General features: G+C 44.9%; 2 protein-coding genes across 5 annotated transcripts; one reads left to right on the forward strand and one right to left on the reverse strand.

Annotated features, from left to right (window-relative positions):
• The first annotated feature begins 2,734 nt into the window (after positions 1 to 2,734).
• Positions 2,735 to 9,155, forward strand: ccn6 (cellular communication network factor 6). Of its 2 annotated transcripts, none has more exons than XM_086143066.1 (5): positions 2,735 to 2,803; positions 4,585 to 4,876; positions 5,632 to 5,871; positions 6,490 to 6,683; positions 6,771 to 9,155. In XM_086143066.1, the coding sequence occupies exons 1-5, from the start codon at positions 2,756 to 2,758 to the stop codon at positions 7,050 to 7,052; spliced, it is 1,056 nt and encodes a 351-aa protein (XP_085999192.1). In that variant the 5' UTR covers positions 2,735 to 2,755; the 3' UTR covers positions 7,053 to 9,155. The 2 variants fall into 2 exon arrangements, with proteins under 2 accessions (XP_085999192.1, XP_085999193.1); XM_086143067.1 differs by having other exon boundaries at positions 6,511 to 6,683.
• tube1 (tubulin, epsilon 1) lies at positions 5,388 to 14,181 on the reverse strand. Of its 3 annotated transcripts, XM_086143064.1 has the most exons (12): positions 14,007 to 14,181; positions 13,797 to 13,870; positions 13,343 to 13,395; positions 13,197 to 13,254; positions 12,976 to 13,091; positions 12,071 to 12,192; positions 11,545 to 11,732; positions 11,294 to 11,466; positions 10,506 to 10,646; positions 9,314 to 9,454; positions 8,812 to 8,986; positions 5,388 to 8,365 (listed from the first exon to the last, which is right to left on the reverse strand). In XM_086143064.1, the coding sequence occupies exons 1-12, from the start codon at positions 14,029 to 14,031 to the stop codon at positions 8,207 to 8,209; spliced, it is 1,425 nt and encodes a 474-aa protein (XP_085999190.1). In that variant the 5' UTR covers positions 14,032 to 14,181; the 3' UTR covers positions 5,388 to 8,206. The 3 variants fall into 3 exon arrangements, with proteins under 3 accessions (XP_085999190.1, XP_085999189.1, XP_085999191.1); XM_086143063.1 differs by having other exon boundaries at positions 5,388 to 8,986; XM_086143065.1 differs by lacking the exon at positions 13,797 to 13,870 and having other exon boundaries at positions 5,388 to 8,986.
• Between the last annotated feature and the right edge of the window lie 79 nt (positions 14,182 to 14,260).

Consider the following 14,260-nt stretch of genomic DNA (forward strand, 5'->3'; position numbering starts at 1 on the left):
CAATCCCATGGAGTGAGTAGGTATAAGTCACAACACGCATTCTGAAAAATTCATTTGCTAGTGGTCTGATATTGTCAAATTTGACATTTTGTTTAGTTCCATGGTCACTATTCAACAGTTCCACCATTTTGCTAGTTGTAGACACCTGTAACACAATGCATCAATACCGGAAGTGGAAGTAGCATGATGGTCGAGTGCATTAGCTATTAAGGGGGTCATATCAATTAGCTAGCTAGCTAGCTAAGCTAAAATGTGAAATTTAGCTAACATGAAATTTGCAGATTTAGACATTATTTATCATATTAATTGGGATGTGGAAATTACTAAACTATCACTCACCGGTTCCGGTGTCGCTGACTAGCCGATTTAAAAGTGAAGTGAGAAAGTCTGTCAGCTTCGAAAGCACTGACGGTGGCGTTGAACGATTCTCCCCGCTAAAGTTATCCAGTTCCTGTGCTAATATATGCCCTCACACTGTTTTGTCAAATAAAAGCGTTAGTGTCGCGAAAAAATTGAATAAAAATTAATATTTGTGGCGGCTAACACATGAACCGACACCACAGCAAAAAACTTGTCGGCAACGATCGGTCAAGTTTAGCCGTGACCCAGTCACGTGCCAAAAGTTCTTACGGGTTCTTTTTTTAAGCCACGCCCCAAAGCCGGAAGTGTTTTTTATTTTAATTCGTTAATTAATTTTGTTATGAATAATAAATGTAATAATAATAAAGGATTCAAAGTGTTTATTATCAAATGTTGAGTGAGAAAATGTGTTTTTTCCCTGTAAAATGAAATTTTGTTGTCCGCAGTGAAGCCAGACATTACTATTACTACTAATAATAATACATATCAATAAAACAAAAATCTATTATTATAATTATTATAAATGTCCTCCATCTGACCCTCTCTTTGTCCTCTTCTCTGGCACATTATTATTATTACAATTAAAATAAAACAAAAACACCACATTCAATGATGGTTCATTAGAGGGACATTACATATTTATCCATATTTTTTACATTTGATATATTTGAACCTGCCTAATGTGTTGGCACTTAATCCACTGTGTTTCAACTAAAATGTATTTTTGTCCCAAGAGGCCCTGGTAAGGAGATTCTTTGTTGATCATTTTTCAAGCCGGCGCAATGAAACATTGAATGAAGCCCCCGCAATCATTAATATTACGAATGTGAGTGGGGTGGATTATTTAATTAAGGTAAGGAAAAAAAACAACCTCCATTTTTTTTCCCAGTTTTGAATCCAGTATAGTATGAACAACGTAAAGGCACTTACTGAAGTGTTTCAATTTGTGATAAGTCTTAATTTGAGAAATACTTTTCAAATGGGTGACACAGGAAACCTCCTTTCAAAATGAATTTCATCGCATCCTTTCCCTGTACTGTGGGAGTACAAGACAAGTTCATGAGTTCATCTTCATACAGCAAGTCTGATATTAAATGAACGCTTTCATTAATGTAAGAAATTAGTCCGATTGTGTTTCTTATTTGAACAATTCCTTACTTATTTCCTCATGTTTTTCCTCTGTTAATGCTTGTTAAACAAATGTCAAATGAACCCTCAGTAAGTAAAACAACTGTAAATGACTTTGTGGCAAAATAAAACAGAACTGAAATTGAAGGACATGCAATATAAATTTTGTACACGTTTAGTGCTATTTATGTTTATATTTATTATGTTGCAGTCAAGATATATCCAGAATGACTTGTTTAAAATGGCTTCATTGTGGTTTCTGGATCTTTTCTTCTATGATGATAAAGCGTACCACGCGGAAACAACAACACACGAGCATCACGTTTGCATTTTTGCATCACAAAACACGATCTGATCCACAGAGGCGGCGAAAGCAACACACAATTACGCGACACTCGACCTTCTTCTTCCCCTTCCTTTGTCTTTTTTTTTCCTTTGGTTTATTTGTTTTTACAGTCACCAGCCACATCTTTTTCTTCTTAACACCACTGTTACACATTTGTCGACGTGGGTTTCCTCCCGCATTGCAAAAACACGCAATAGGTTTAACTGTTGAACAAAAATCGCCTGTGTGTAAGTGAGAGAGTGAATGGTTGCATGTATCTATAAGACGCCCAGCGGTCAACTGACGACCTGTACAGGGTAAAACCATCCTATCGCCCAATATCGCAGGGATAGGCTCGATAATGGATGAATGAACCATCAATTAATATATCAGTATTTGCAACCCAATTTCTCATGAGACTTGTTGTGGAGGGTTCAATATTCCATGGGTTTGCCTTGAGACATTTTGCCATTCAGTTAAAATTCACGGGGCCACCGGCACACAGATTATTAGACTTCAGACTTGGCTTTTTTTTTGTTTTTTTGGAATCGAAGTCAAGGTCAAGATTGACCAATTAGAATAGTTGGATCTTGTATTGGGGGCCCGTCATGCTCGAGAAACCTTAACTGTTAATAAAAAAAGCCAGGAAAAAAAAATCCTAGTGTGGTTTGTAGACTGAGAACAAACAAGGAGGCAGGACTTGAAGGCCTCAGCAGTTATGAAGACAAATATTTCCCCTTTGGATAAGTAAAGCAGCGAAAGGTGTGCTTGGAAGTGAGACAGAGAGGCGCTTTGTGTCCCCTCCTCCAACAGGCCCGGCACTCACCAGGCCCCACAAACACTCTCCCTCCTCTGGCGCTCCCTCCCCTCAAACCCACCTCCCAGCTCCCACATCCCCCCCGAGCGCTCCTGGAGCTCACACCGAACGACGTACTTAAAGAGATGCTGTCGTTCCTCTGCCGTTCCGTCCTGCTCGTCCTGGCTCAACAGGTAGGATGACTTTTATTTATTTATTTATTTATTTATTTATTTATTTATTTATTTTTTCGATTCGAACCCGGCGGCGGGAAACGACAAAGATGCTGGATTTGTCTCCGTGTCAACCGGCCCGGCATCTCGAAGTATCGCGTCAATGCAAATAGCAGCGCGGCGTGGTCTTTAAGTGTCCATTTTAATTACTAGCTTCGCATATTTAGCATGAATCAGGAGTGTGCAGTAGCAAAGGAGTGTGTGGAGTCTTTCTATTTAAAGCTCCCGTGGATCTCCTCACACCGCGCAATGAGCTCATTCAGTAAACCTGGCAGAAAGGCTTCAGATTTTTGGAATAACCCTCGGTAACCCCCTCCGACCCCCGACGCCCAGCCACCCCCCTCGAATGCACGGACACGACAGGGGCACTGGAGCACGACAAGTGAGCCACATGTAGGGGTTGCGTCATCGCAAACAACAAGCGGCGTCGACCAAAACCGAACGGTCCTCGGTGGAGGCCTGATGGGAAGATGGGGCGACGCTCGGCGGCAGAACCGTCCCCCTGGTGCAGATCCCTGGTGAACAGACACCGATCTAGGTTTAAACCTCCACATCTTGCGGCAGTAATACAACGACTTATGTCAAAATCTTGGAAAAGCGCACCCAGTGGTTGCGGTACATGGGAGAAAATGCGGCAGAGGATTTTAAATCACGCTTATAGTTGGACAACAATGTAGATTATCCGCATTGTAGTTTGGCATCAAGATATGGAGCGGAGCAGTAATAAGAGATTTAGAAAATGTGCAGCCCCATTAGAGTAGGTTTTCACTAAGCAAAGATCCATCGCCATTTTTCTTACATCTTTAATTCTAAACAAAATCACACACAAAGCTTTTCAAACTGCTCTCTATCACTAGCCCCTAGATGCCTTTCAACTGTTTTGAAAAGGAAGGACGCCGTTACAAAAAGAAGAAAACAAAAAAAAACGGGAAATTTTTCAACTACTTTAGAAATTGTATTGCAAGCCTGACACTGGAAGGGATAAAATAAAGTAAAATTAAAATAATGTACATACTAAACAAAACATAAAAATCAGGCAAAACAAAATTATATAAATTATAGATAAATTATATAAAATAAAATGACAAAATAAATAATTATAAAATAACATAATACTTATTATGTTATTAATAATAACACTTATTATTTACCATTATTTGGGAAATTCAATTAAATGTCTTATCTTCATATTTTTGGAAGAATATGAACAAAAAAAGAAAAATTTGGAAAAAAAAAATTAAAATCACTTTTTGTGTTTGATATTTTGGGGTAATATTATCAGATAAATATTATATCATGCTCACCTTAGTCCAGAAAAATAACATAAATATAAAATAACACTTCCATTATTTGGCAAATTCAATTAAATGTCTTATCTTCATATTTTTGGAAGAATATGAACAAAAAATGAAAATTTTGAAAAAAAAAGGAAAATTCCTTTGCTGGTTTAATATTTTGGGGTAATATTATTAAATAAATATTCTATCACGCTCACTTTTATCTAGAAAAAAAACATGCCTGCTTGAAAGTAAGGGAACTTGAATTATGCACTAAACATCTCAAACATTCATATTGTCATGGTTCATGCTGAAACCATGTGACGGGAAGTGAAAACACTTCCCAAAATAAAATGCAAAATATCTATATTTTGAAGGAAAGGAGAAACGTTCCTAACGTGCCGCGTGTTTACAACTTAATTTGGCAAGTGTAAAATAACGGCGGCCGTGTTCCCGCTGTCTCAGTGCCTCAGCAGGGCTCAGAACAATGGCCACCCGCTGGTTCGCCAAACCGGGGCCGCCGCCGCCGCCGCCTCCGAGAGGCAGCAGTTCTGCCACTGGCCCTGCAAATGTCCCCGGGACCGACCTCAGTGCGCTCCGGGCGTCAGCTCCGTCCTGGACGGCTGCGGCTGCTGCAAGACGTGCGCCCAGCAGATCGGGGAAGCGTGCAACGAGAGGGACATCTGCGACCCCCACAAGGGCATGTACTGCAACTTCTCAGCCGACCGGCCCAGATTCCAGATGGGAGTGTGCGCCTGTGAGTGCCGCCGCCGAGCTTTCCTCTCTTTGTCCGACCGAGACGTCACGCCTTTCCTTTTTCGAACTCCGGGCTTCAATTTCTGCAACAAAGCATCTGCAGGTTTTGAGTTGCCCTTTTCTTTTGGTTTGCAACTAACAAACATAACAGAAAAGGTGGGATATCTCGCGTTTTCCCCCGGTTCTCCGACTTTCACGGTCGGCAGGTAAATTGAAGATCTTAATTCTTGTATGTTGTATGTTGCTGTGCAATCGACAGATGAAACCCAACCTCTGGCCTACTGTCTGCAGAGACTGAATCAATTATTTTAGAAATGGTCTTTGAATATTTGGTTCTTCACCAAAGCTCATCTTCAATAGTACTATTCATTCTTTTGATCACAGCATACGTGACTTAGTGCCCCGAATAAATTCATGTGAGGTTTAGTTTTCAGCATCATGACATTAAATTCTTCAAAATCAATGTCCAATATTGATACAAATGGACTCTGTCAACAGAAGTGGGTTCATTTTTGTTTTTTAATCAAACTTTATTCAACTTACAACCATTTGCAATCATTTTTTTTTCCCCAAATCTAAAAGAAAAGAACAAGAAAACAACATGATGATGAACTTGCCTTCCAATGAGGGTGACATTTGACTGACACTGAATTTGTCGTTTGCAGGGAAATGTAATCAGAATATGCTAACCAAGAGTGAATCTGAAATATAAAATAATATAGATATATATATAAAAGTCCCCTGTGGTTGTGCCAGATCTGATGGCAGTGGGCTGCGACCTGAACGGAATTCACTACGAGAACGGCGAATCCTTCCAGCCCAGCTCTCTCTATAAGTGCACTTGCATCGGCGGCGCCATCGGCTGCACGCCGGCGTTCTTCCCGAGGCCCGCGGCTCTCCTGGGCCCCCAACCCCTCATGAGCAAGATGCCGGCCGGCCTCCGCAGCAGCAACAAGGGCCAGAAGAAGCACCAGCAGGACACGACCTACATGTCCGGTGAGCGTCCGGAGGCAGGGGGCGTGGAAAAGGGACGCGGGCTTCTTTCTTGGATCACCTCAAAGACACCAACCCTTTCTGAATATCGACTAGATCCCTTTGCTCGACACGCCTCTCTATCGGCGGCATTCATCGGGTAGAACGCTGCTTTAAGCCGGACTTTGTGAGCTTTGGCGTTTCCAAGTGGGTCGCTTCATTTAATAAATGAAGGAGGTAATTCAAAAAAATATATATACATGGAGGAATTGAGCAACGTGTGCGAGGCTAAGTACCGCGGTGGGACAAAATCGATTTATTCGACAAATATCCTGTAAGAATGAGCCGAAAGCATTTCAATAACATCTAAAAGGATGATTTTATTCCTGAGGAGGATTTTTTTTTCTCTCTCCGAATTAAACCCGGCGCGACATCCGATTCCACTTAAATCGAACATGAAAAGATCTGGCGGTCGGCGCGGCCGGGAGCGAGAGCTCGACTCTTTTTGGGGGGTTCTGACACGAGACAAAGAACCTATTTGGCCTACAGCGGGGCAGGATGTGCACGGCTCGGCTTTGCACAAGCGGGGCCTGTGAGTGCAGGATGTTGTTGACACAGTGCCTTTTAACTGTAACGCTGAAGCTTACAGGGATCCCCCTTTAGCCTGGAAGAAGAACTGCCTGGTCCAGACCACCCCGTGGAGCCCCTGCTCCAAGACCTGCGACCTGGGCATCTCGGTGCGCGTCAACAACGACAACAGCAAGTGCGAGATGAGGAAGGAGCGGCGCTTGTGTCTGCTGCGGCCGTGTGACAAGAGCCTGCTCCGGAGCGTTAAGGTGAGGACAAGAGCTTCTCCGAAAGGCAAACGCGGACACACACACACACACACACATACACACACACCGGCATCCTCTTATCTCCAGGTGCCGAAGGGGAAGACGTGCAGGCCGAAGTTCCAGGCCAAGAAAGCGGAGAAGCTGACCCTTTCGGGCTGCACCAGCACCAAGAAGTACAAGCCCACGTACTGCGGGGTGTGCACCGACAAGCGCTGCTGCCTCCCCAACAAATCGCGCATGATCAAGGTCAACTTCGGCTGCAAAGGCGGCGCCGTCACGCAGTGGAAGATGCAGTGGATCACTTCCTGCGTGTGCCAGAGGAAGTGCGGCAATCCGGGCGACATGTTTTCCGACCTGAGGCTGCTGTGATCCGCCCGCTTCCCCCGAGACGCGGCCCTCTGCTTTCTGCCCGGGTAACTAAGATGCATCCCAGAGCGATCCCATCGGCGGTGGGAGGAGCCGAAAACGGCGAGGAGCGTCGAGACGCATTTGAGGACAGGTTTGAAATGTGATCGCACGGAAACGCATTCACGATGCACGGCGGCCGCTTCCTTTCGGTGGCCGTTTCCGTCCTGCACAGAAATATCCGTCACGTCTAGATTTGAGCCCTTCTTCTTTTAAATTTAGATTTCTTGATAATCCAACTCTTAAATGTGTCTCTAATAACCATCGACCCCCTTCCCCTTTCAGTCCTGGAGCCAGACTAAGATTCCCCTAAAAGCGGGATTGAAAATTATACGATTCTTCCTGGCAGGAGAGCCAGTGTCTTTTGTAATAAAAAAACAAACTAACAAAAAAAAAAAAAAAAAACGCAGTCCCAAGTAAAAGCATCATTATTTCGGTTCGCTCCGATCACAAGCAGCCGCTCAAAAACATTGAAACGGAAGCGAAGCAGCCCCACCTTTGACCCGCTCGCTTGGGGATGCATCTTGCCGCCAGGCCTAAAGCAGGGCCGCCGACGGAGGGTCCGGACGCGGCGCTCTGGATTGACACGATCAGTAAAGCTTGGTTTATCGGCGTCTGCGCCACACCGTGCTGTCACTGCAGAACATCTGCTGGGGGAGGTCGTCGTTGCCCTCCACGAACACTAACATCCGGACTTCTGCGCCTTCCGGCGGCCGACGCGCGGCGCTCAGGCTCAATCCCGAGTGTTACTTTTGAGTGATTTTGTTTAAAGCGAAAAGATGTGAATTCGGATTCACGAAACGCGTTATTATCCGTGAAATATTATGAATATAAAATATAAAAGTCTTCAACTTAGGTAGAAATGAATGTGACACTTTAACGACCCTAGCTGTAGCTGATTTAATTCAAGACCCGTGTAGGGAGTGTTCAGCGTTTGACTCGTGCTGCTCAGAAGTTGGATCTCGCGAGGCAACGGTGATCCGACTTCTGCCCGTTAACTTCAAAATCCCGTTAAAGCCTAAACTGGAGACGCCTGTGACCGTGTTCACCTCCAAACGGATCCGCGCGCCGCTGCAGTTTTGATTGACATACGTGTCCAGCACTCAAGAGCTGGATGGTCACGTGGCGATGCTCAGTCTGGTCGCGTCGGGCATCAGCGTCCCTTTGGTGGCGTCCAGTTGGTTGTACTCCTCGATCAGCGAGCCGAGGGAGGCGACGGCCTCGGAGAAGAAGCTCTGCTCCATGCCCTCCACATGCAGGTAGTGATGGAGGTGAGCCTTTAGGGGGCGAAATGCGAGAACGCGGGGTAGTCAGCCGAGCCGAGGACGGTCAACAGGTAATCGCACGCCGGTACGAATTCCAGCTTTATGTCAAAAAAAAAAACAAAAAAAACTAGCTTATGGTAGTGCCTTTACAAGAGGCACTAAAAACCTTGAGTCAGGAAACAGCAGAGGCACCTTCTCAGTCGAAGGTCATGTTTATGAAGCGACCGAATCCTTGCAGCCAGTAAAGGTTTTTGAAGAAAAATCCCCGCCAAAAATGTTTCCCAGTGGACGTAAAGCAAAGGAAGGGGGACAGAAGATGCCTGCCGCCCCACCCCCACCCCCCATGTTGCCACTGACAACAGCCAGCTGTTCAAACAAGACACATTTGGGGACAATTGCATGGAGGTTTCGAAACGACGGCGCAAAAAAAAACAGAGGCGCCCAAACGGATAACTCACCCTCTTCCTGTAGAGCTTTGCGAAGGACTCCTTCAGCTCCACGAACGTGGGCTTCACGCAGGTGTTGTTGGCCAGGGCCAGCAGGGCGTGCGAGTGTCCCGCGGGCGGCACCGAGCACAGGCTGGTCTTCCAGCCCTCCGCGTTCCACGAGACGAAGGGCAGCGAAGGCCTGAGCCTGTGGGGCGGGAGGAGGGGAATCACACTCTCTAAAATCATTTATAAAGCGAGTATACGGATGGATTCAAACATTGCTTTCATTGTGACGTGTGAAAAGGACAAATAGGTGAATTGTTGTATTTTCACTGCAAAAAAAAAACAACTAAATAAAACAGGAATTAAATATGTCTTTTGGTGAACATCTCTGACTTCATCCTCCAATCCCGTGCTCCAGCACCGACCTCCGCTCGCGGCTCCTTGGCTAAATGCTAAATGCTGAAACGCGAAACAAAGTTTAACGGGCTTTGTTGGCTGTTTGGACGGGACAGGACAAGGACGCTCTGACCTCTCGATGTTCCTGCGGAGGTCCGACACCTGGACTTTGCCGCGGACGACGAGCGCGCAGGCCAGGTAGAGGCTGCGCTTCGGGTCGGCGCGGATTAGCATGTGGTTTTTGTCGAAGGCGTCGCTGAAGACCTGATCCAGCCTGGGGGGAAAAAAGCGAGGAGGCCGGCTTGTAAACTACATCCTACCACTTTTCCTCTCGTACCGCGTTTACATTTTCCGACAAATCGGTGCGCTCGCCGTCCCCTTGGGCTCACACTGGGCCCCATTTATCAATCGCGGAACACACACACTTGTGTGGGTCCGGGTGTAAAGATCACTTCATGTAGGACTAGGACGCTCTTTTCATGTAGGGGGTCGTACGCGCGTTTCCTGCCGGACGGCGAGCTCGACGGCGCGAGCTGAGATTGGGGGGGAACGGGGGTTGGCGCGGGGGGAACGTTTGAGGAGAAGAAATTTTTCATTCACCTTGTATTTACTCAGGGAGGTTCTGCTGAGCGGGAGAGGTATTTTTAACCCTCATACAGTCCCATACATTCATATCACCTGGGTGTTAACCGGCGCAAACCGCCGGGCCCGCTGGCCAGCGAGCTGCCCGGCTGCAGTGTGCTGCCGTACGTGGCTCGCACAAGGCCACTTTCATAGCAGTTGTTGTTGGGGAGGAGGTGGTTGGGCAGCGGGTTTTGGGGGGGGTTGTTTTTCCTATCTAAAACTCTTAGGCAGTAAAACTTAAGCTGCCGCAATCTCAGTAGATGGGCTGTTTTACAGACTTATAACTCGAGTCGCATTTTTGCTTACATCAACATCAAGTCTCGCACCTCGGGGGAAACACTTGATTAGGGAATCTCGAAAATGCAGCGCAACACAGTAATAGTGGAAAAACATCACAAGCAGAAACATGAATAGCAACTTGATTTTTTTTTTTTTTTTTTGGTCATTCGGTTATCTTTTAATGAGGGAATACGCCGGGTAGACGTTTTAAGTTTTTTAAAGAAATAAAGCAGCTTTTGAATTACAATTTATGTGTCTTTTTTTACAAACGTCAAAAGAAGCTTTTTTTTTTTGATTAGCCTTCCACCTTTTGTCGCTGCTGATCATCATCAGTATCATCAGAAAGGGGATTCACTAGAAGAAGGTGACGGAGTTAATTTAATCGTCAACACTGAAATAAAACCGGGAAGAAAACAGCAAACCTCCTGCTAGGAACGTTGACGTCGGCCAGCGTGTACAGGGGGGTGAGGCTCGGCACCAGGTACTGCAGACGCGGGAATGGCACCAGGTTGGTGGCAATTTCATTCAGATCCATGTTGAGGCAACCCTCAAAACGGGCCGAGCTGCAAGGCAGTGTTCAGAAGAAATCAGGTTCAAAAAGATTCCAGATACAAAATTTACATATATATACTGCTCAAAAAAATAAAGGGAACACTTGAACAACACAATGTAACTCCAAGTCAATCACACTTCTGTGAAATCATAGTGTCCACTCAGGAAGCAACAGATTCATTTTGACTTGTTTTAAGGACATTACATCAAAGTTGGATCAGCCTGGAGTTTGTTTTTACACTTTAATTTTGAGTGTGATTCTTATCCAGACCTCCATGGGTTGATACAATTGATTTCCATGGATCATTTTTGTGTGATTTTGTTGTCAGCACATTCAACTGTGTAAAGAGCAAAGTATTTCATAAGAATATTTCATTCATTTAGATCTAGGATGTGTTTTTTAAGTGTTCCCTTTATTTTTTTGAGCAGTATATATGGATCATTAATTGGTATGTATGCATATATCTCACACACACACACACACACACACACACACACACACACACACACACACACACACACACACACACACACACACACACACACACACACACACACACACACACACACACACACACACACACACACACACACACACACACACACTGCCTGCACCATCAGTACAGTGATAATCCTCTACCCAGTATCACTCCCTTACCTGGTAAGATTGAGTAGCATGTTGGCGACGATGTTATTCATCCCATCGAAAGGCCTCTCTGCCCCGCCGACGCCGCCCTGCCCGGTGATGACCGTGCTGTCGTTCCTGATCGCCGCGGCCGACTTCCCGCCGTGAGACATGTGTTTGATCTTGTTCACGATTTCAATCAGCGACTTGGAAGGAGAGTTGAGAGGTCAGGCGGGTGTATTGATGACTTGCAGAAAAGGGGCGGGTGGAGGGAGCTCGCGAACCTGGTTCTCCACGGGCAGGACGCAGTCGGCATGCTCCGTGAGTTCTCTCATGGCGAGGACGGTGTTGTAGGGAGAGATGATGACGTCGTCCTCGGCGGACGGATAGATGGACGTGACGATTCGACACACCTTGGGGAACTCGTCCTCCAGCAGGCCAAGCACCCGGGTGCCCAGGCCAGAGCCCGTGCCTTCGAACCGCAGGCAACACATTTCACGTTTACAAATAACGAATATCAGGAACCAGTGTAAACACAGCTGAAAAAAAAAAAACTTAATTTTTAACGTGGTCGGATATGCCTCTTTCAGGCATTAATATTCAAAACCAAACAAAATGTAGTGACAAAAATAATCACACGAATCAGAAGCGGTGCAATTTATCATGAATTACATGCCCAGCATATTTGATCCAGGATCACCAAATCATGGCATGTTGGGAGTTATAAAACTACAAACTAAGTCTATGCTCCCTTCTCTTTTTTTAATTTAAACCAAAACTGGGCTTCTTAGCTTGGATCGGATGCCTCACCTCCTCCCATGGAGTGGATGAGGAAGAAGCACTGCAGACAGTCACACTGTTCCGCTGCCCTCCTCAGCTTGTCCACTATTGATTCCCTGTAGGCCGAGCCGTACGTCATGTAGCCGACGGCCCTGCACGGGGATTAAACATGTTACCTAGGACGTGCGATAATTATCCGTAATTCAATATTTTGAAGGAAGCGCTGCTTAAAGGATTCATTTTCTGACATCGGTCAGATGTCAAAGGGGCGGCGTAACTCAAGCTTCATTCAGGAAGGGTAAAAAGGCAGAGCGTAATTTCCCCGCATGGGATTTGTAAAGTATTCCCAATAACAAAAATATTCAAAAATATGGTTTAATTTGTGAGCTTGAAGATAAACAGCAGCAGAGTGATTCCAGAATCGATGACAGCCTGGTGCCATGCTGGTAAGGTTGTCGAAGCGAGTGTGACCCCTGGTGGAAAAACTTGGTTTTAACTTGAAACCGCTCTTACAGACGCCAAAGGCAGCCCAGATCAGTCAGTGTCAGAGAGACGCCTGCAGGCCCAGATCGGGACGTAAAAATCAATATTCAGATTCACGGCAAACAGGCAGAAGGTGATTAGGCCATGCATGAATGACAGGCAAACAACACAATAATGGATTGTCAGTTCATGGATCGTAGCTCAAGGCTTATAGCGAGGAGAGTGCAAATTTAATACACTAGTCATGCAATGCAGCTTTATTATCATACAATTATAAAACAAAGCAAATATCCTGATCAAGTAATGGTACCTGTCCCTAGAATACAAATACAATCACTTTTAAAGCGTCTTTGAATACCATGAAAAGCGCGATACAAATCCTATGTATTATTATTTATTATTATTACTCTAATTTGAAAGGTGACCGGATGCGTTGTCAGCTGTTCTCTCACCAGTTGTTGCCTGACCCTGAAACGTCTGTGAGGAGCTGAGTGCTGTCGAACACCTCTCTCAAAGGGCCTTGCAGGATCTCATTGACCACACCTTCCTCCATGTCCACCAGCACAGCCTGCGGATGCAGAGGGCATTACAAATCCTCCCACAGATCCCATATCTACCTAAGACTTGTAGCCAGACCCTCTCCAGATATTTTCAGGGATACAAGAGGACTTACTCTGGCTTTAAGATGTCGGATTCTCCCCCCAACAGCACACGTTCTACCATCATTGCTCCTGAAAGACATGAATTGTAACACTATGATTTGGAAGAGTACACCCGTGTTTGCATGCATTGTCGCTGAATTAGGGTTTGTGTGATCACCTTGAGTCCACATTCCTAAAAAAGCTGCTGAGGGCCTCATCATATACTCCATTCTAGGTATGGGGGTAAAAACAACAACAAAACTTTATTCACGGTGAGGTGAGCAAATCTTAGATGTCTTGTACTGCTACTGAAGCACAAAGTCAACTTTATTGTCATTACTGCCACATGTTTCACACATATAGAGGTTTGAACTGCGTTCCTCTAAGACCAGCAGTGGACTTTTAAAAAAATATAAATATCACATTAAAGAAGTGAAAAAGTGCATATGCAATTAGTGATTGGTGTAGGGTGGTGTAGCCTCCACCTAACCCTCCATCAGAAGGACACCACATGTTAGATGTTCTGTATATATATTCAGACTGCGATGGTTTAGTGCCAGTGTTAGTATTCAAGTATTAAGGATTTTTTTTTTGTGTAGTGTTGCGTTTATGGAAGAGTAGAAACCACTTACACTGTTGACATGGGCATGTTCTCGTAAAGCCAGATCCCAAAACCTCGAGCCAACCTGATTGCCACACTGCCCAACTAAATAACATAGTTATTATTATTATTAATAATAATGATATCGATACTATGGTTTAATGATATTAGACGCCGTCGATGCAAAACTTATAGATCACAGCGGTTTGCTAACGTTATGAAGGCTAGGTTCTCTACTCACCTTGAACTACTATTGACTGTGTCATGGCGGCAGCGGTTCACTAACTTCTTTCAGCTCATTGTATAAAACATTACTAAATTTAAAATGTCACGAATTCAATAATAATAGCGATAAAAAACACTAAAGTCAACAGATTGAACACTTGTTCCTCTGGCGGTTTGAGTTTCGTGTTCAGTCGTGAGATGATGACGTTCAGTGATCAGGTGATTTCATTCGGCACAGTGGAAATCCCTCACAGATACTGGGATTCGATT

This window comes from Fistularia commersonii, chromosome 36 (genome assembly GCF_037954325.1).
Source record: "Fistularia commersonii isolate RoL2024-O1a breed Wild chromosome 36, RoL_Fcom_v1.0, whole genome shotgun sequence".
In the NCBI taxonomy this organism is placed as follows: Eukaryota; Metazoa; Chordata; class Actinopteri; order Syngnathiformes; family Fistulariidae; genus Fistularia; species Fistularia commersonii.